The sequence below is a fragment of the Saccopteryx leptura genome, chromosome 5 (genome assembly GCF_036850995.1).
Source record: "Saccopteryx leptura isolate mSacLep1 chromosome 5, mSacLep1_pri_phased_curated, whole genome shotgun sequence".
Classification (NCBI taxonomy): domain Eukaryota; kingdom Metazoa; phylum Chordata; class Mammalia; order Chiroptera; family Emballonuridae; genus Saccopteryx; species Saccopteryx leptura.
The window spans coordinates 80,798,556-80,819,552 of NC_089507.1; the positions used below are offsets into that span (position 1 = coordinate 80,798,556).

At 36.9% G+C, this 20,997-nt stretch overlaps 1 protein-coding gene across 4 annotated transcripts in view; it reads left to right on the forward strand.

Moving 5' to 3' along the window:
- RAP1GDS1 (Rap1 GTPase-GDP dissociation stimulator 1) overlaps window positions 1-20,997 on the forward strand; it is a 153,123-nt gene that overhangs the window by 13,736 nt on the left and 118,390 nt on the right. For 3 of the 4 annotated variants that reach the window (XM_066387293.1, XM_066387295.1, XM_066387296.1), the window contains exon 2: window positions 7,931-8,041. In XM_066387293.1, the coding sequence (XP_066243390.1) occupies window positions 7,931-8,041 (111 nt within the window). The remainder of the gene's footprint in view (window positions 1-7,930; window positions 8,042-20,997) is intronic. The other variant, XM_066387294.1, reaches the window with a different exon arrangement.

Here is a 20,997-nt window from a genome sequence, read left to right on the forward strand (position 1 = left end):
TCAAGCATTCAGTATATACAAGGGAAAATGATGGCATGGCATTTTAAAAAGTCAACAAAGTACAGGGTTACTGGATTGTTGGTTGAGAATATTATTTTCTTATATATTGGAAAACATTTTCTAACATAAGAATTGAACAAAATTATTAAAATAATTGTATAAAAGAATTACATAAACGCCCATGATTTTAAATTATTTTTTAAATTTATATAAAAAGAATTATAGAGCGTTTATAAAATAATTTTAAATAGTTACATAGTGCCCTGGCCAGTTGGCCCTGTAGTATAGCGTTGGCCCGGCGTGTGGAAGTCCCAGGTTCGATTCCCGCTCAGGGCACACAGGAGAAGCACCCATCTCCACCCTTCCCCCTCTCCTTTCTCTCTTTCTCTTCCCCTCCAGCAGCCAAGGCTCCATTGGAGCAAAGTTGGCCCGAGCGCTGAGGATGGCTCCATGGCCTCTGCCTTAGGCGCCAGAGTGGCTCTGCCCCAACAGAGCAATGCCCCAGGTGGGAAGAGCATCGCCCCCTGGTGGGCATGCCAGGTGGATCCTGGTTGGGCGCATGTGGGTATCTGTCTGACTGCCTCCACACTTCTAACTTCAGAAAGATAGAAAACAAAAAAATTACAAGTTCCCTAGTTTAAGGGTGGAGGTTCTGTTTTTCATAGTCAGAAAACACAAATAAACCAATAATTATTTTATTTAACAAAATACTGCTTTCAAAACAGAAACTCATACCATTTAAGATTGTTTTCAACAAGAACTTTGTAATTTTATTAAAAACTATTTTCCTTAGCCTGACCAGGTGGTGGCACAGTGGCTAGGGTGTCGGACTGGAATGTTGGGGACCCAAATTCGACTGTGCAGACTCCCTATTCAGTGGAAAGATCTTGGGGTTTGAAGACACATCTGGATTTATCTCAACTTGAGCACTTATCTTTCTGGGCAAGTTACTCAGCTTTTGAATTCAGCTTTCTTATCAAAATACAGATAATAACACCTATTTCACAAGGTAGATATAAATATTGCATAAAATAATATCCATATAAATTATAATGTCTATTTCCAAGGCTGAAATACAGTCATTTTGGGAAGTACTGTTTTGTATTTAGGGTTAAAAAACAATAAAAGGATATAATGCTATTTATCTTATTATAACCAAATCATGTAGTGAGTGTGAAGTTATTGTAGCAAATTATATTTTCCAAAGATGACCACAAACAATATCTTGCCCCACATATTCTTCTAGAACTTCTTATACTCCCCATTGAGAGTTGGGGAGTTCTCTTCCTGTTGGATTTGAGCATGCTTGTGAATGGTATCAAATAGAAGGCTGTGGAAGTGATGCCTGATCTGTTAGGCGCAGTCTTAGAAGGTAATGCTGCTTCCACCGTGTTTGTTAGAAACACGGAAAGTCTGAGACCGTGCAGCTGCCATGCTGTGAGGAAACAGCCTCATGGAGAGGCCTAAGATCAGGTGGTCAGGCCTAGCCTTCAAGTCCTTCAAGACCAGTCACCAGACATGTGAGTGAGCGAACTGTCAGATGATTCAGACGATGCCAGCCTCAGCTGTTGAATCACTCTGACAGACACCGTTAGACTTTGAGATTGCATCGAGGTCCTATTCAGGGTGGAGCAGAGACGAGTCATCCTTAATGTTCCTTTTGCGAAGTCGTGGTTCAGAGAATGTGGGAACATCATAAAATGGCTTTTGTTTTATGTCAATAAGTTTGGGGTGGTTTGTTATGTAACAATAACTAACAGTTATAAAACCTGAAAGATACATTGTATCTATAAGAAACAGATTACTATTCAAACTCATCAAAGTGGGAACTACCTGCTGAATAAATGTTTACTGGTGTTTTTTTTTCTTTTCAGATGGAGGTTAGCCTGACAGCTTTCTGCAAATGAGAAATTTATTTTTTATTCAGTTAATTTAACAGATGTTTACTGGGTACTCTCATGTGCCAAGTGATAGGTATGGTACAGGGACTATCCAGTACACATCTGAGGGGCATATGTTCCAAGATCCCTGTGGATATCTGAAATGGAGGATAGTATTGAACCCTACATGTATTATGTTTTTTCCTGTACATACATACTGTGATAAAGTTTAATTTATAAGTTAGGCACATCAACAACAATAATAAACGATTGTAACAATATGCTCTAATAAAAGTTACGTGAATGTAGTTAGTGTGTGTGTGTCTATCAAAATATATTACTGTACTATACTCACCTTTTCAATTAAAGGAAGCATTTTACGGCTTCTCTTTGGCACGTGAATTTCCAGCACCACGATTCTTGTGCATTGGGGCCATTATTAATAAAAATAATGGTTCCATGACAGCTGATACGATAGCAGAGATGGGTAATAAGTGACTAATGGATGGGGAGTATAGGATGTGGACACCTGGACAAAGGGGATGATTCATGTCTGGGGTGGCACTGAGTGGGAAGGCACACAATTTTATCATGCTACTCAGAACGGGGTGCAATTTAAAACTTAACCAGTGGTGTATTTTTAGATTTTTTTGTTTTAATATTTTTGGACCACAGTTGACCACAGATAACCCTTGAAAAGTGAAAGCTTAGATAAGTGGGGGACTACTGGAACTAACAAGATGCCCCATAAAATATACTAGGGGAGCATATATTAAAAATTAAACACTGGCCTGAGGAGGCGCAGTGGATAAAGCATCAACTTGAAATGGTGAGGCTGCTGGGTTGAAACCCTGGGCTTGCCTGGTCAAGGCACATAGGACAAGCAACAATCAGTCAATGAACAACTAAAGTGAAGCAACTATGAGTTGATACTTCTTGCTCCTCCTGCTCCCCCCCCTGTAAAAATTAATCTTTTTTAAAAATTAAAAATAATGGATAGTGCTGTGAAAGTTGGATGCAGGGATAGAGAATGAGGGTTGGTGAAGGGAAGACAGAATGGGCAGAGATGATCTGTGGGTGGTAACATCTAGGTTGAAACTTGATGAGGAAGGGATGGCAAACAAGGAGCATTGGGAGTGGGGTAAAGAAAGGAAAGAATTTTAAAAAGACCCAGGTGCCAACATCGGTAGTACTAAATAAATCTTAACTGCTTTTATTACTTATTGACTGAAAATTTTGATGAATTGCTATAATTTGACTGCGTTATACATCTTACTTTTCCTCAGTGTTGCAGTAATTTTTATTTAAATAATGTAACTTAGATATTACACATTATTTATACTTTATTTCAGAATAGTAAACTTAATATCCATTTAATAAGATTATATATCTTAGATATTACGCCCTACAACTTCTTAGTTTATAGAAGAGATACTTACAGTTTTCTATTTCTTTAGATAACAGATCAGTTTTTGAGAACTATCTAGCCCCTCCTAAAGAAATAATCTATTAATCCTGGTTTGTGAATGATACCCTGGGATTTTTAGTAAAGTGTACGGTTAGGTTTATTAAATTTGTCACTGGTTAGGCTAGGCATCACTAGGGTATATTGGTTTTATTTCACTTACTTTTTTTAAAAATTATTTTTATTCATTTTAGAGAAGGGAGAGAGAAGGGGGGAGGAGCAGGAAGCATCAACCCCCACATGTTTCTTGACTGGGCAAGCCCAGAGATTTGAGCCGCGACCTCAGTGTTCCAGGTCGATGCTTGGTCCACGGTGCCGCCACGGGTCAGGCTTTCACACACCTGTTTACAGCTACTACTTCTTGGGTTGACATGGACAGTATATTATTTCTCATTTTATAACAGAGGATTTTGTTACATTTTTAGTATTGTCGTGAGCTGGTGATGCACAAAAGTCTATTAAAATGTATACCTTACTTGGAAGTAAGAAAAGGCCTGAAATTCTGATATGAGAGCAGCATGCTGGGGTGGGGCTCCTTGGTATCCTATGAGATATCCGTGAGGTCAAAACCCTTTTTGTAGTACCATTAAGACATCATTTGTCTTTTTCACTGTGTTGACATTTGGACCGATAATGGTGCAAAAGCAGTTCTGGGTGAAAAACTGCCAATGCTGTAGTCTGTGTGAATCAGGGAAGTAGTAGCACCAGACTGTACTAGTAGTTACGGTATTTTTCAACAAAATATTCTTGAAATAAAACATACTGGTTTCACATAATGTCCATAACAAAGCAGGAAAGAAGTTTAAAAATCTCAACCTTTGGGTCCTGACCATATGGCTCAGTGGTAGTGCGTTGGCTCAGCAAGTGGAAATCCTGGTTCAATTCCCAGCCAGGGCACACAGGAGAAGCACCCATCTGCTTCTCTACCCTTCCCCTTCTCCTTCCTCTCTGTCTCTCTCTTCCCCTCCCACAGCCAAGGCTCCATTGGAGCAAAGTTGGCCTGGGCACTGAGGATGGCTCTGTGGCCTCTGCCTCAGGTGCTAGAATGGCTCCAGCTGCAGCGGAGCAATGCCCTCTAGTGGACATGCTGTGTGGATTCCAGTCAGGCACATGTGGGAGTGTGTCTCTGCCTCCCTGCTTCTCACTTCAGAAAAATACAAAAAAAAAAAAATCTCAACCTTTGTGTACACATTAAAAATATTCTATATATTTGCTGCAAAGTATAGAATTGTGACGATTCCAGTGCCATGAGGACTTTTCCTGGACTCCTGCTTTTTGTGACAGCTCCTAACAGACTGAACTGGGGTTGGGTTGCATTTGCAGGGATTTGGAATGGTGTTAGTGCCAATGTGGACTTGGTGAACATGTTAAGGACACTACTCTTTTATGGATTCTTGCTGTATTGGCCAAGAGTTTGCTTAAAGGCTTTAATCACTGTAAAAAAAAAAATAGAAGACTGGATAAAGAAGATGTGGCACATATACACTATGGCAGGGGTCCCCAAACTTTTTACACAGGGGGCCAGTTCACTGTCCCTCAGACCGTTGGAGGGCCGGACTATAAAAAAAACTATGAACAAATCCCTATGCACACTGCACATATCTTATCTTAAAGTAAAAAAACAAAACGGGAACAAATACAATATTTAAAATAAAGAACAAGTAAATTTAAATCAACAAATTGACCAGTATTTCATTGGGAACTATGGGCCTGCTTTTGGCTAATGAGATGGTCAATGTGCTCCTCTCTGACCACCAATGAAAGAGGTGCCCCTTCTGGAAGTGCGGCGGGGGCCAGATAAATGGCCTCGGGGCCGCATGCGGCCTGCGGGCCGTAGTTTGGGGACCCCTGCACTATGGTATACTACTCAGCCATAAGAAATGATGACATCGGATCATTTACCAACAAAATGGTGGGATCTTGATAACATTATATGGAGTGAAATAAGTAAATCAGAAAAAAACAAGAATTGCATAATTCCATACATTGGTGGGACATAAAAAACGAGACTAAGAGACATGGACAAGAGTGTGGTGGTTGGAAGGGGGAAGGGGAGGAGAGAGAGGGGGAGGGGGAGGGGCACAAAGAAACTAGATAGAAGGTGATGGAGAACAATCTGACTTTGGGTGATGGGTATGCAACATAATTGAATGACAAGATAACCTGACATGTTTTCTTTGAATATATGTACCCTGATTTATTGATGTCACCCCATTAAAATTAATAAAAATTTATTTATTAAAAAAATATTCTATATATTTGATGAAGTGGGAAGTACATATAACTCAGCTCACCAGAAGTTGTGGGGTTCAATCCCTAGTCAGGGCATGGAGAAGAAGCAATCAATAAATGCACAGCTAAGGGAAGTATGTATGAAACACTTTTATTACATTGCCAAGTTGGGTGGTTATTTGGAAGACAAGCCCTCGTGTTATTGTTTGAGTTGTGAGCTGACTGAGGTACTTTTTTTTTCAAGAATAACACTTTTTATTTTAAAGAACTGAGAGACCAACCAGTTTTTTCATATTTGGCAGACATTTTTCTCACAAATGAATGAGGTGAATTTGACATTTCACAGCTGATTGTATTTGTTGCCTGTGATAAAATTGGAGTTTTTAAGATTTTTAAAAAATTAGAATTTTGGTAAACTTGTATCACCTTGAGCTTGATGGGTTCCCAGTACTAAAGGAGTCTTTTAATAAGATTGGTGATATTAACAAATATGGTATTTTAAAATAGCACAATGAAATGTATCAATATTTGAAAGGTATGCATAACTTTAATTTTTTAACCAAATGTGTTGATAAATATTTTGCATAAAAGATTTAAAATGCAGTGAGACCAGTGGATTTAAAAAAATTTTATTATTTTTTTTAATTTTATTTATTCATTTTAGAGAGAGGAGACAGGGACAGATAGAGAAGGGAGGGAGGAGCAAGGAAGCATCAACTCCCATTTGTGCCTTGACTAGGGAAGCCTGGAGTTTCAAACCAGCGACCTCAGTGTTTCAGGTTGACGCTTTTACCCACTGCACCACCACAGGTCAGGCGGAAACCAGTGGATTTTAATGTAAGAGTTGGAAACATGCATATTATTGTTTCAGATTTTACATGGCAGCTAACCTTTAAAAAACTACCATTTGTTATGTTTTGGTGTGGTGTCAAAGAATAGCCACGATTATCTGAAAAGGCTATTAGAGTACTCTCCTGCTTTTTAACTGTGTATATGTGTGACGAGGCTGAATTTTCTTCATCTATTCAACCAAAACAACAAATTATAAAAGATTGAGTATAGAAGCAGATATGAGAATCCACTATCTTCTTCTATTAAGGCAGACGTTATGGAGATTTATAGAAAAATACCACCTTCTTACTGTGTTACATATATACAATGGAATACTGCTCAGCCATAAGAAAAGATGACATACTGCCATTTGTGACAACATGGATGGACTCTGAGAGTATCATGCTAAGTGAAATAAATCAGATGGGAAAAGTTAAAAACCGTATGATTTCACTCATGTTGGATATAAAGCTAAAGACAATAAATGAACAAAGAAGAGAACCAGAAACTTGTAGACACAGACAACATTATAATGGTTACCACAGGGGAGTTGGGGCGGTAGAAACAGGTGACAGGGGTCAGATGTATATATAGTGACAGAAGGAGATGACTGGCTGGTGAACACAGTACAATACAATATGTAGACGATGTATTATATGATAGAAATGTATACTTGATAGCTATATAATTTTATTAACCTGTGAAAGCCCAATAAATTTAATAAATTTTAAAAAATACCACCTTTTCCATGTTTTTTATTAAAATATGTAACAGATAATAGTTTATACTTGTTAGATTTAAATAAATTACTAAAATCTAAAAAAATCTCAGTTTTAATTTTTAGTATGTCAAATACCAGCAGAATTAATTGATATAAAAAAACTATTTGAGATTCTGAATAATTTTTAATAATGTAAAGAGTTTTTGATAATCTATTGTCTAGAGAAATCCAAATATAAATAAGGAGATAAGGCTTGTTTTTTAATCCATAATGTACATGTTTTGGTTTAAAGCAATATTTTGACTTGAAGTGTTTTTCAAATGGCAGTGTTAAAGTAGGTTATATGGTTAGACATTATATCATTTTAAGTCACATGATTTTGAAATATTTCTAACCTTTCATTTTTATTTTATGTCTTTAAAATACAACAAAGGAAGTGTAAAATGAAACAAAATATTTACTAAGCTATAAAGTTTTTTGTGGAACTTTAATTTTTTGGTTTTTTTTTTTTTTTATTAAACATGGCTAATTTCCTGAACAAGCAAAATAAGGTATAAGTGTGCTGAAAAAGATGTTCTTTGGCAGTCTATGGAATATTTCTGGTATCTTAACGTATATACAGAGTGAATATTTCATACTTAAATTGATAAAATTTGTAATAGTACAGTCCATTGCTATTCTGGAATGTATGTGGATATTAATTCACTATAATGAGAGCCCTTTGCTTGTTAGTGGTAACTGTTGTTTATGATTGCCATATGGTTAGTGAGGTTTCTGATTATTATTATTTTTTTCTATAAGCAGATAATCTCAGTGATACCTTGAAGAAGCTGAAGATAACAGCTGTTGACAGAACTGAGGATAGTTTAGAAGGATGCTTGGATTGTCTGCTTCAAGCCCTGGCTCAAAATAGTAAGTTTCATTATATTAACTCAAATGCCAAACAGAAAGATCAGCAGTCATTCAGAAATTGGTATGTAGTTTATCGTATAACTTGCACTTACATAACTTGAATTCTTTATAATCCTATGTCTGAATACTGAGATTGCTTTACATGTTCCACCCTCCTACCCCACATCTCCTCCCGCAAGGTGGTAAAAGCCGAAGAAAGGAGGAATTGATTGGTGGTGGTGATGGCATTAATAATGTGTCTAGAGAGAGGCCATTATTTCATTCCTAACAGATAAGCATCATAATTGTTTTTCTTAATACCTACATTCGCTCTTTAAAAAAGGACTGTGTTTATCTGTGGGGAGACTAGGGAGGAGAAACAGAGGGAGCTTAAATTAAGACCTAATTTTTTTTCTGAGATCTTATCGCCACCTTTTTAATAATTTTACTTCAAATAATGTGTATGTTTAGATTTAATTATAAAGAACCATTAGTAGTCATCTAAAAGTCCCTTAAAATTGAAGTAAGACTTGATCTTTGGTGGTATGGTTAATAATACTACAGATATAAATTATACAGCTCTTAACAAACACATTGTAGTGTTGCATTTGATCCATCACATTTTTATTCTTTAATTTCTATATTCTCACAGTGAGGATACAGGTATAGAATGAGTCTCATTTTTTCCCTTATTTCTACTTGGTTGTGCTATGGTTTGTGCTGTAAACTTCTTGTTTGTATCTTATCCTGGGACTAATTATTACCTGACAAAGAATTCAGGAGAAAGTATATATTGTTCAAAGTTTCACTTTGAAGCATTTACAGATGTATGTGTAACTTCTTTTTTATTTTATTTTTTTAGTAAACTGATTAGAAAATCTAAAATAATTGATTTTAGTACTTTTCATCAAAACACATTTTAAAGCTAGCTTAAAAATTTTTATTTAGTAATTCTCTTTCTTTTGATTTTAGAGATAACAGAGAAAGCATATAACAAGGAATTCAGTGAGAGCATCTGGATAAGGCTCACTATGGTAAAGAGAACAGAAGAGTCCAAGGCTGTTACCCATTGTAGTAGATACATGTAGCTATTTAAAACTAAAATTAAATTAAAAATTAAGTTCTTTGGTCTAACTTTTCAATAGCTATATTTAGCTAGTGACTATCGTTTTGGGCATTGCAGATTAAAATGGTTTCTATGATCACAGAAAGCTCTTGTGGATTATACTGGTCTGGAGGACTAGAAAAACCATGTGATAATTTGATTTTCACACACATCTATATAAACATTTATGTAATTCTGTAATTAGTCTAAGTAAATTGAGTATCTCATGTTCAGTTTTTTTGATTATTTTAATATAACCTTTTGTTTTTAATTGTACAGTTTATTCTCTGTTAGAAAAAGATGGAATGATCTAAACGGGTTGTTTTTTCAGGAGCTGAAGGACATAGAGGCAGTGTCATTCGTTATGTGTGGAGGGTTGCTCAGTCCTCCCCTGAGAAGACCAATAGACAGAGAGATGAAGAAGATAAATGAAAAAAGGAAGGAAAAGTTTATAACCTTTTAAAGAACTGATTCAAGAAATATTGAGAAATATATAATTGGGTTAAGTTTCAGACCCATTGGAGACTTATTCATAGAACTCATTTATTGAAAATGGTCTTGAACTTGCATATCATCAAATATTAAGGCAAAATAGCCATAAGGTGTTAATAAAAACAGTAAACTCCACTGTTTTTGTTCCCAGGAAGGGAACAAAAGGACTATATCTTTTTAAATATTTATATCAAAATCTATATCATGCCCTGGCCGGCTAGCTCAGTTGGTTGGAGCATCGCTTCCGAAGCACAGAGGTTGCCAGTTCAGTCCCTGGTGAGGGCACATACAGGAATAGATGTTCCTGTCTCTCTTATGCTCTCTTCCTTCCTCTCTCTGAAGTCAATAGAATAAAACATTTTATAATTAAAAAAAATTATGTCCCTACATTTAAGACTACTGACACAAATGAATTGGACAGAGGAAGAGGGAGCTCATGCAGACGTTCAGTCTTTGACTTAAGAGTGGAATCTATCATTGATTGAGCACCTACTGTGTACTCAGCACCTGATTTGGCACTTTATCTGTTATTTAATCTTTTCTATAGTTCTTGAGGAGGTATTTAAAAGATAAGGAAACAAGGCCTCGGCTGGTTGGCTCAGGGGTAGAGCATCGGCCCTGTGTGTAAAATCCCAAGTTCAATCCCCAGGCAGGGCACTCAGGACAAGCGCCCATCTGCTTCTCCACCCTTTCCCCTCTCCTTTCTCTCTCTCTCTCTTCCACTCCTGCAGCCAAGGCTCCATTGGAGCAAAGGTGGCCCCGGGCACTGAGGATGGCTTCATGGCCTCTGCCTCAGGTGCTAGAATGGCTGTGGTTGGCCCCAGATGGGCAGAGCATTGCCCCCTAGTGGGCATGTCGGGTGGATCCCGGTCAGCCGTATACGGGAGTCTGTCTCTCTGCCTTCCCAACTTCTCACTTCAGGGGGAAAAAGAAAAGATAAGGAAACAGACCCTATAATATTACTTGCTTTGTTCTGGTAGAATCAGAGTTTGGATTGAAACTCTTAGGTTACAAAATTAAAAGTTACATTCTGAGTAAAACACAGCTTTTTGCTGAGTTTATTGAATGGGAAATTGTTTCCAGGAGCTAGATTTTAATATTATTCCTAAATATTTGCTGTTTTACAAAAATAGTTTCAAATTCTTACCATTAAAGAGAAAGATAATATGGAAACCATTTTTTCTCTTGTGCAATAGACTGATATATTTATTTTATAGGTATTTAATTTTATATACTTTATAAAATTAGCATCTGGTTTTTAAACGAGAAAAAGTAAAAATATCAATAAGATAATTTATTTTCTACAGTTGTTCTTACATCCCTGAATTAAGTGGTGGTTCCATAGCTACTGTCCTCTTAAAGGTAAAATTATAAAGCATCTAACTTAAATGAATCTATACTCTTACATTGTTTTTTAGACAGGGACTTTTTTGTTTCATAATTCTTCCTTAGTGTCAGGTATTTTAACTAAAAATATCACTATTTGCACCTGATCAAAAAAATGATTTCTCCATTTTATCCAAATATGAGATGTATTGCATATAATAGAAAGCTAAACTTAAAAGTTCTATTTCTTTTCAAAGTTCTGTTTTATACTCTATTAACCTGTCATTGGAAAGGACAGTTCTGAAAGGAAAGAAATTTTGCTTTTAAATTCTGTACTGTGGGAAATGAGAATATTTGAATTGTACATTACAAATGATTATAATCTGAAATTAGAATTTTTACTTTGATATGTGATTTCAGAGTGGTTTTCTTTTTTGTTTTGGTAACATTAAATATAGTATATGTGTCAGAATCTTAAGAGACAAGAATATAAAATTTGAATACTCGTTAGATTTTATGGAAAATATTTTATTTAACCAAGCATTTGTGTAAATCTTTGGGATGAATATCTAAATTAATGTAGAAGTATTTATTATCTCATATAAATACTTCAGATCTCAGTTTTAAAATGTTTTTAGTAAATATATGAAGGCTACCAGCCAAGAAATCAGCTTCTGTTTATTCTGGTCTTTTATGATTCAGAGACTAGTTAGAAGATTGTCAGTAAGTGCTTGCTAAATTGTAGTATGGTTATTCTATTTTATACTTATTTGAAAATTAAAATAATATGCCTCCTATGTTTATCTCTAAACATTAAGATAGGAATTGTCTTTAGAGAGTATGACATCTGAATCATGTTGTAAGACAAACTATCATAAATCAAAGGCCCAGGGACAAGAAAAATGAACACTCCATTTATTATACAAATTCTGTTTCATAATAAGAGCGTGAGGACCATGTTGAATTGCTAGAGGACCAAAAAGCTGTGTCAACATGGTAACCAGTACAGTTTTAAATTCTTTTTCTTCAGGGTTAGGTTGTTTTCCTGTCTTATTGCCTCGTTTACTTTTGTACTTTAACTTTGTTTAGTTAATTGCCTGATGACAGACAGTTCCTGTTTCATACAAGAATCACATACTTGTTTATTTTCTATAGAACAGTCCTGTGAGAGAATGCATTTACTTGTCTTAAAAAAAAGTATTTACTACTTAGTTCCACACTTGTAACTTTGTATCATAGTAGTCATCTCCCTGTTGAATTCTTTGCTTATTTTTTAGCCCTTATATTGATTTTTGGCTCTTTTCTAGGCTGTAATCCTAAGCATACCAAAGTATGTACACCAGTGTTTTTCAGCTGCGGGCTCACTGAATGGTGCTGGTCTGCCAGAAATATTGTGCTGATCCACCTAAGTGTTAACCACCCTACAACATCATGGTGGTTAACTCTTTCACAGACTGGCACCAGTCCATGGACTAGTGGTTGCAAACCACTGGTGTATACAAGTTGCTAATGTAGGTTACTCTATGAATCTTCTCTAATAGTATGAGCATTCTATTATCATTTTGTTTTTAGTCTGCTTTGTGCCTTTAATATTTTGAATAGATTTACTGCTAGGTACTAAAATTATTTCTTAAGCAGGAAATTTTGAAACTCATGATCAACTGTTTTTCAATGGCCATGCTAAATCTGCAATCACTGAACATGAAAGGTTGCTGCTTTTTTAGTATAAATAAAAAATTATATTACTGAATTCTTTCATAGTAATACCTAGATTTCACTTTTTACCCTCAGTTATCAAATATAACATAGAAGTAATATGTTTCTTTTGCAAACTGATTCATTATATTGTTCACTTACTTCACATAATTTTGTATCACGTGACTTTTAGTTATCATGCTTATTATCCAGGAGGACTTATGACTGGTATAATCATAAATTATCAAAGGATCAATTTTTCTTGAATAAGTGCAGAGGTGGGCAAAAGTAGGTTTACAGTTATTCATATGGAAAAAGACATGCAGGTTAAGATTATTACAGTGACTTTATTAACTGTCTCACGTATTCACAACTGTAAACCTACTTTTGTCTACCATGTATACTATATAGGAGACTAGGGTAAACTAGAGAAATGTTCAACTAAAAAATATTGACAACTATTGATGAATTGAAATTCCTGAATTGCCATAGAATAGTGACAGCTACCTAAATACTAATTTTTCCAAACATTTATTAAAAATATATACAGATCAACAAAGATCAAATAAAACCAACTAACCATAGCCTATTCCTCCAGCATAACTAGGAGACATACTAAGAACTACAGATTATTTAGGAGAGAAATAAATAAACAAATAGAGCCTACTCAGCTCAGAGCCCATTTTGAGAGTGGTCAGTGAAGACTGCAGAGACTGACGTGGAAAAGGTGAGAAGGGACTGGGTTGAACCTGGAGCTCGGGAGATAGCACGCATTTAAAATAGCCTTTAGAAAGAAAAGATTCTACTTTGATGGAAAAATATATTCTACGATCTGGTTTTAGATTCTATACGAGCACTGGCTATTGGGAAATCAAGAGGAGGATACTTAAAAAGAACACAGAACCCTATGAAACAAATCAGGAGAGTGCCACTTTTGAGAATGAAATTGTTCTCCCTTACAGATTTGATGGTGGCGGGAAAGAAGCCAGCAAGAGTGGAAAGGAAATTAAATGTTGTGTAGAAATAAGGAAACCATAAATAACTCCCTTTGGTTTAAGTGCAAAAGAGGGAACATATTTGGGAGATATTCATCCCAAATCTTTACTTTTACTGCATACCATTTTTATTGCTAGTTGGGAAAATAAAGACTATGCACTGAATAGGAAACTGCAGATGATATACATGGTAAGGGCCCCGGCCAGTTGGCTCAGTGGTAAAGTGTCTGCCGGGCATGTGGATAACCCAGGCTCGATTCCCCATCAGGGCACAAAGGAGAAGCACTCATCTGCTTCTGCACTCTTCCCCCTCTTGCTTTTTTCTCCCCCCTCACCTTTTTTAGCAATTATTTGATTAGAGTGAGTTGGTCCCGGGTGCTGAGGATGGCTCCATGGTCTCCCCTCAGGCTCTAAGAAGAGCTTGGTTGCTGAGCAATGGAGCATCGCCCCCTAGTGGGCTTGCCATGTGGATCCCAGTTGGGGTACATGCAGGAGTGTGTCTCTCTGCGCCCCCTCCTCTCACTGAATTAAAAAAAGAGGATATACTCACTAAGGTACTATAAGGAACAAAGCAGAATAAGAGTCACAACATTTTAGCTATTAAAGGTTTTCCTCCTAAATCAACCATGAAGCAGTTTTCAGTAAGAGAACATTATGACCTATATTAAACATCCTTTAAGATACAAGAAAAAAGCCCTTAAGTTAGAAGTTCAGAAACTTGAAACCCAAGTGGATAAATACCAGAAAGATGTGAACTAAGACCTCACTGGGATAAATTGAAGAAAAATAATTATTTTAGAAATTATAGCTAAATTGCAAGGTACCAGGGAAGAATACAGGTTACTGAAATTTTAATAAATAATATTGAAGAAAACAGAATGAAGACAAGTAAAGGATCAGTGAGTAATTGACATAGATGATAGGCAGAAAGATCCCAACATACATGCAGTTGGAGTTCCTAAAGAGAAAAAGCAAAACAAAGGAACAGCTGATTATTAAAACTGAACTTTTCTGAAATAAAGAAAGACCAGACTACCTGTTGAAAGGGTCTACCAAGTACTTGGGAAAATTGACCTGAAATGGTCAACTCAATGTAAAACTTAGATTTAAAGATAAAAATAAGTACAAAGGACAAATTCTCAGGGTCTCCATGCAAAAAGATCAAGTTATTTAAAAGAAAAAAATCAGATTGGCATCAGACTTCTCAACAGCAATATGTAAAGCAATTCAGTATTGGAGCAGTATTTTCAGAAAACTCAGAATAAGAAATTTTATATTGAGCTAAAGTGCTCAGAAAGTATCAAGGCCATAAAAAACCCCTTAAACATGAAAGGACCTGGGAGCACTATGCTAATTAGCCTTCCCGAGGAATCTTCTCAGCTCCTGCTGTTCAGTACAGCATTCATTTTCTGACGGGGCGAATAATAAGCGGGTGAAATGGGGCTGGTTTGACTTGAGGTACATCAAAGACTAAATACCAACAAAATTAAAATATCTCATTAACAGTTTTTAAAATATTGATTACACATAGAATCTTATTTTAAATTTTTATAAACTATAAATATTTATAAATGCTTGATTTCTTCTATTGTGGGCGGTGACTGATCAAAGTAGGTTTAAGGGTTGGGCCAGCCAGTATAATATGGTGGAAAATGCAGCTTAGAAACAAAGTCATTATCACATCAATAAAATACAATTGGGTCTTCAGTGTAGGAGAAGACATTTTAATAAATGAACCTTAAGTTTATTGTTCTTAGGGTTAGATTCTAACGCAGAAGCAGTACATAGGCTCCAAGGTGCTTAGTGAAAAGCAGAAGGAAGTATTTATCCAAATATACTTATATCCAGGAGTTTATCATCATGAAAATGCTTGAATCTGATTGGAAGCCTGAGAAAAACTAAATCTCTTTGCTCTTTGATATGCTTTTAAGCATTATACTTCATAAAAGTAAAAAAAAAAAACACATACACAATCTCCAGAAGGAGGTAAGCCTCCATTGGTGTTTGTAGTTTGTGATTGAAGTATTGGCAGAGGATCTGGATTTTCTAACCTAAGCTAATAGAACTGTCTGTTTTTAAGTTTGCTAAATTTGGAAAACTTAGGTTCTTAACGAAGAGTAAAATAAATAAGAATGTCATTTGAATTAATGCTCTATGTCAAATATATACTGAAAAAGACCTACATCCTCAATATTTATAGCACCAGTACTGATTTACTGTCACAAAAGAATACACTTATGGCCCTGGCCAGTTGGCTCAGCGGTAGAGCGTCGGCCTGGCGTGCGGGGAACCCGGGTTCAATTCCCGGTCAGGGCACATAGGAGAAGCGCCCATTTGCTTCTCCACCCCCAACCCCTCCTTCCTCTCTGTCTCTCTCTTCCCCTCCCGCAGCCAAGGCTCCATTGGAGCAAAGATGGCCCTGGCGCTGGGGATGGCTCCTTGGCCTCTGCCCCAGGCGCTAGAGTGGCTCTGGTCTCAGCAGAGCGATGCCCCGGAGGGGCAGAGCATCGCCCCTGGTGGGCGTGCCGGGTGGATCCCAGTCGGGCGCGTGCGGGAGTCTGTCTGACTGTCTCCCCGTTTCCAGCTTCAGAAAAAAAAAAAAAAAAAAAAAGAATACACTTAAGTTATTGTTGAGGGAGAAATGATAGGTTTGTGTTGTATCTTCCTTATTCTTTTTCATGTAACTTAATCTGTAGTTAGCTGTGGGTCTTTTGTGGCCATATACTTGATTGATATCAACTGGTTATCTAATCAAATAAGCACTAACTGGTTATCTAATCAAATAATGTCCTGAATGTCAAAGAACAGGAGGCATGCAAATTAGACTTTTAATTGATATGACAAATTGGAAATGAATTAATATTAGTTTCTGAATAAGAATGATATATTTTCAACAGAAAGGTATAATTTGATGTTTAAAGGGAAATGCCATTAATAATAAGTAGATTGATTAAATTAACTTATTTTTTGTGTCTTCGCTGTGAATTACAGATGTTTGAACCAATATTAAAGGTGTGGACAGTATCACACTCCTCTTTATCTTCTGTTGTACTTGAGAACCCTGACAGTTATGTTTCCTTTAGAAAGCTTTCTTGCATGATCTAACTGCTTTCACTTTTATATCTTGTAACTCAGATTTTCTGCATACCCATTTTGCATTATGAAAGAAAGATTAAAGTTTCACCATTAAGTAGACTTTGAAATCTATAAATGAGACATTCAGGGAAATAAAATCAGTGAATTGTTTGTTGTTTTTCCTAAGATCTTCTGTATAAAATAATGTGTTCTTATGATTGTTAAAATTATTTTATTATTTTTAGTAACTTAATTTGATGCTTAGTACAAGATGAAGGATCAGCCTGACCAGGCAGTAGCACAGTGGATAGAGCGTTGGATTGGGACAGGGAGGACCCAGGTTCGAGACCCCATGGTCACCAGCTTGAGCCCAAGGTCACTGGCTCGAGCAAGGGGTCACTCTGTCTGTCTGCTGTAGCCCCCAGGTCAAAGCACATATGGGAAGCAATCAATGAACAACTAAGGTGCTGCAACAAAGAATTGATGCTTCTCATTTTTCTCCCTGTCTGTTCCTATCTGTCCCTTTCTCTCTCTGTCTCTGTCACACAAAAAAGAAAGATGAGGATCTAATTTTATTTATTTCTAGTTAGTCAGTTTTTCCAGCACCATGTATTGTTTTATCTATTCCTTATTAGTTGATGATGTTCCTTTTATCATATAATAACTACTTAATATAATCTGGCTAGATTAGGGTTTTATTCTGTTCCATTAATCTGTTAATTGTGTTGTAATCATGCTACTTTAATTATAGTAGCTTCATGGAGGAAATTTCTCTTTTTAAATCTGTCTTTCAAAAATTTTATTTTCATGGGTTATATCAAAAGTTTTGGAACTACTTTGTCATATTGCTGAAAACTCTTATTGGAATTGCAATAAGCTATAATTGCTTTAAATTTTTTTATTTAAGCCAGGGGTCTCAAACTCAACTCAGCATGTGGGCCGCAGAGCAAGATCACAGCCGTTAGGGAGGCCGCACTAGGTCTACAAAAGGCAACTGTTACGCAACACTTTTCAGTGTCACAAAACGACCAGAAACTGTAGTTTGTGGATTAGTCTGCGGGCCGCGAGTTTGAGACCTCTGATTTAAGCGAAAGGAGGGGAGATAGAGAGTCTCTCGCATGCACCCCACTGGGATCCACTCGGCAACCCTCATCTGGGGCTGATGCTATTCCCCTCTGGGGCCCAAACTCACAACAGCTATTTTTAGCCGAGGCTCCGTGGAGCCATCCTCAGCGCCCAAGGCCTACATGCTGAAATCAATCTAGCCATGGCTGCAGGAGGGGATAAGAGAGACTAGAGGGACCGGGAAGGGAGGAGAAGCAGATGGGCACTTCTCCTATGTGCCATGATCGGAAATTGAGCCTGGGACTTCCACACGCTGGGTCAGAGCTCTGCCACTGAGCCAGGGCCACAGTAAACTACAAGTTAATTTGAAAATAAATGAACTTCTCAGTGTTTTGTCTGACAATATAAGAACATACAGTTTAGCTTCTTTTTTTCAAGTCTTTTTATATTTCAGATTATGTAGTTTGGTTTCCATGTATGTCTTGTTTAAAGTATTCCGATGTATTTTATATTATCTGGTTGTTACAAATGCGTTTTTCCAATAATACTTTTAAGTGGTGGTTGTTGGAGATCAGTTTGAAAAGGTTTATTAATTTTTATATTTTTATTTGTATCTAAATACTTTCTGAACTCAGTTGAATTTTTAGTTCTCTTTGGTTTTGAAATAAGAATATATACCATGTGATACTTTTGTTTCCTCTTTTTCTTGTGACAATTGTTGACTTACTGTGATATGAATAGTATCTTATTTTAGTTTCTGATATTAGTGGCAGCCCTTCTAATGCTGTACCAATTCAGTATAAAGCCTCTTCATGTAATATAAAAGCCCTTTTGTGTGTTTACAAAATAGTCTTAATTAAATAGTTTTTTAATCAAGAGATACCTTTAAACTATAAATCCTTAGTCTAATCAATTAATATTAAAAAGGTAAATATCCACCATGTTTATTATTTTAAGGTATGTTCATAATAAAATTATTTGTTGGGAATATTGATACTAGAGGAATTTTTTTTCATAAGTTTTTTAAAAAATATTTTATTTGTTGATTTTACAGAGGAGGTGGAGCAAGAAGTATCAAATCATAGTTGCCTCACTCTAGTTGTTCATTAATTGCTTGTTGTATGTGCCTTCACCCGGCAAGCCCAGCGACCTCAGATTTCCAGGTTGATGCTTTATCTACTCACTATGTTACCACAGGCCAGGTGAAACTTTTTTTTAAAATTTATTGATTGATTTTAGAGCAAAAGGGAGAGAGAGAGTGAGACAGAAACATAGATCTGTTCCATAGGTGCCCTGGCGTGGGGTCGAACTCACACAACCTTTGCGTATCAGAACGACACTCTAACCCACCAAGCTATCTGGCCAGAGTGAGGAACTTTTTTTAAGAATGGAAAGTATAACAATTATTTACACAGTTTCAGAATCAAGGTCATTTAGTATATTATTGAGGTTCCATATAATTTATTATCTTCCTTTGTATTATTCAGGGACAAATACTTAACCTAATGAGATTTAGTACCTAAAACATAACTAAAATTAATAATATAAACTATATATTTTAGAATGAATGATTATTAAATGCTCTGATAGCCCTGGCCGGTTGGCTCAGCGGTAGAGCGTCGGCCTAGCGTGCGGAGGACCCGGGTTCGATTCCCGGCCAGGGCACACAAGAGAAGCGCCCATTTGCTTCTCCACCCCTCCGCCGCGCTTTCCTCTCTGTCTCTCTCTTCCCCTCCCGCAGCCAAGGCTCCATTGGAGCAAAGATGGCCCGGGCGCTGGGGATGGCTCTGTGGCCTCTGCCTCAGGCGCTAGAGTGGCTCTGGTCGCAACATGGCGACGCCCAGGATGGGCAGAGCATCGCCCCCCGGTGGGCAGAGCCTCGCCCCTGGTGGGCGTGCCGGGTGGATCCCGGTCGGGCGCATGCGGGAGTCTGTCTGACTGTCTCTCCCTGTTTCCAGCTTCAGAAAAATGAAAAAAATAAATAAATAAATAAATAAATGCTCTGATAAACATTGAAACTTTCTTAATTTAGTGATATATAACCCCCTTAGGTTCAAAACTACAGTTAGAAAAGTATTATTATTTTTTTCTATCAGAAAATTTTGTTTATAATTACAAGGTCATATATTAGCCTTTGAATTATATCTATAGCTACAAGTTTAGAAATGTATTTTTTGATAGTTTGTTTATATTATTCAGTCCTGAAAATGTGAACTTGATTGCTTATGTTTTTTTTTTATATTAACGCAGCTTTACATAGATTCCTCTTAGATTTGTATTGTCGTGTGAGTTTAGGTATCTCAAGATTTAGTGAAATATGACTATAAATTATTTTATAAATTAAAATTGTTTTAACTACTGAACATTAAACATCATTTTAAAAGTTTGGTACTTTTGACCTGTTGGGAAAAAAACAGCCAAAAACATCAGTTATTAAAGTAAGTGATTCTCCTTTTGGAGGCCTCATTTTGTATAAATCTTCACACAAATCTTTATTTTTTTCATAGAAGAAATGTCATAGCATGGGAATGTTTTATAATGAGTTAATAAGAGCAAAATTACTTCATTTCTTATTTATTGTGATTTTCATTTTTTGAGTTATGAATGTATGTTAATATTAATGACCATCTGCAAAATTGTTGAAGTAGGAAAAATAGTCATAACATTAAATACAAAATGCAGAGTGAAAGGCTAATACTTTGACTGAAGCAGTCTAAGTAACAAAGAACAGCTAGGAAATGGAAAAGGTCCCAAATTAAGAAACATTTTTTTTTTTTTTTTTTTGTATTCCTCTGAAGCGGGAAACTGGGAGAGACAGCCAGACAGACTCCCGCATGCACCCGACCGGGATCCACCCGGCACGCCCACCAGGGGGCTACGCTCTGCCCCTCCGGGGCGTTGCCCTGCCGCGACCAGAGCCACTCCAGCGCCTGGGGCAGAGGCCAGGGATCCATCCCCAGCACCCGGGCCATCTCCGCTCCAATGGAGCCTCGGCTGCGGGAGGGGAAGAGAGAGACAGAGAGGAAGGGGGGGGTGGAGAAGCAAATGGGCGCCTCTCCCATATGCCCTGGCCGGGAATCGAACCCGGGTCCCCCCTGCACGCCAGGCCGACAATCCACTGCAGAGCCAACCGGCCAGGGCCTAAGAAACACTTTTTAAAAGCAAATTAAAGAGAAGTTTAAGAAATATACGAGGCCCTGGCCAGTTGGCTCAGTGGTAGAGCA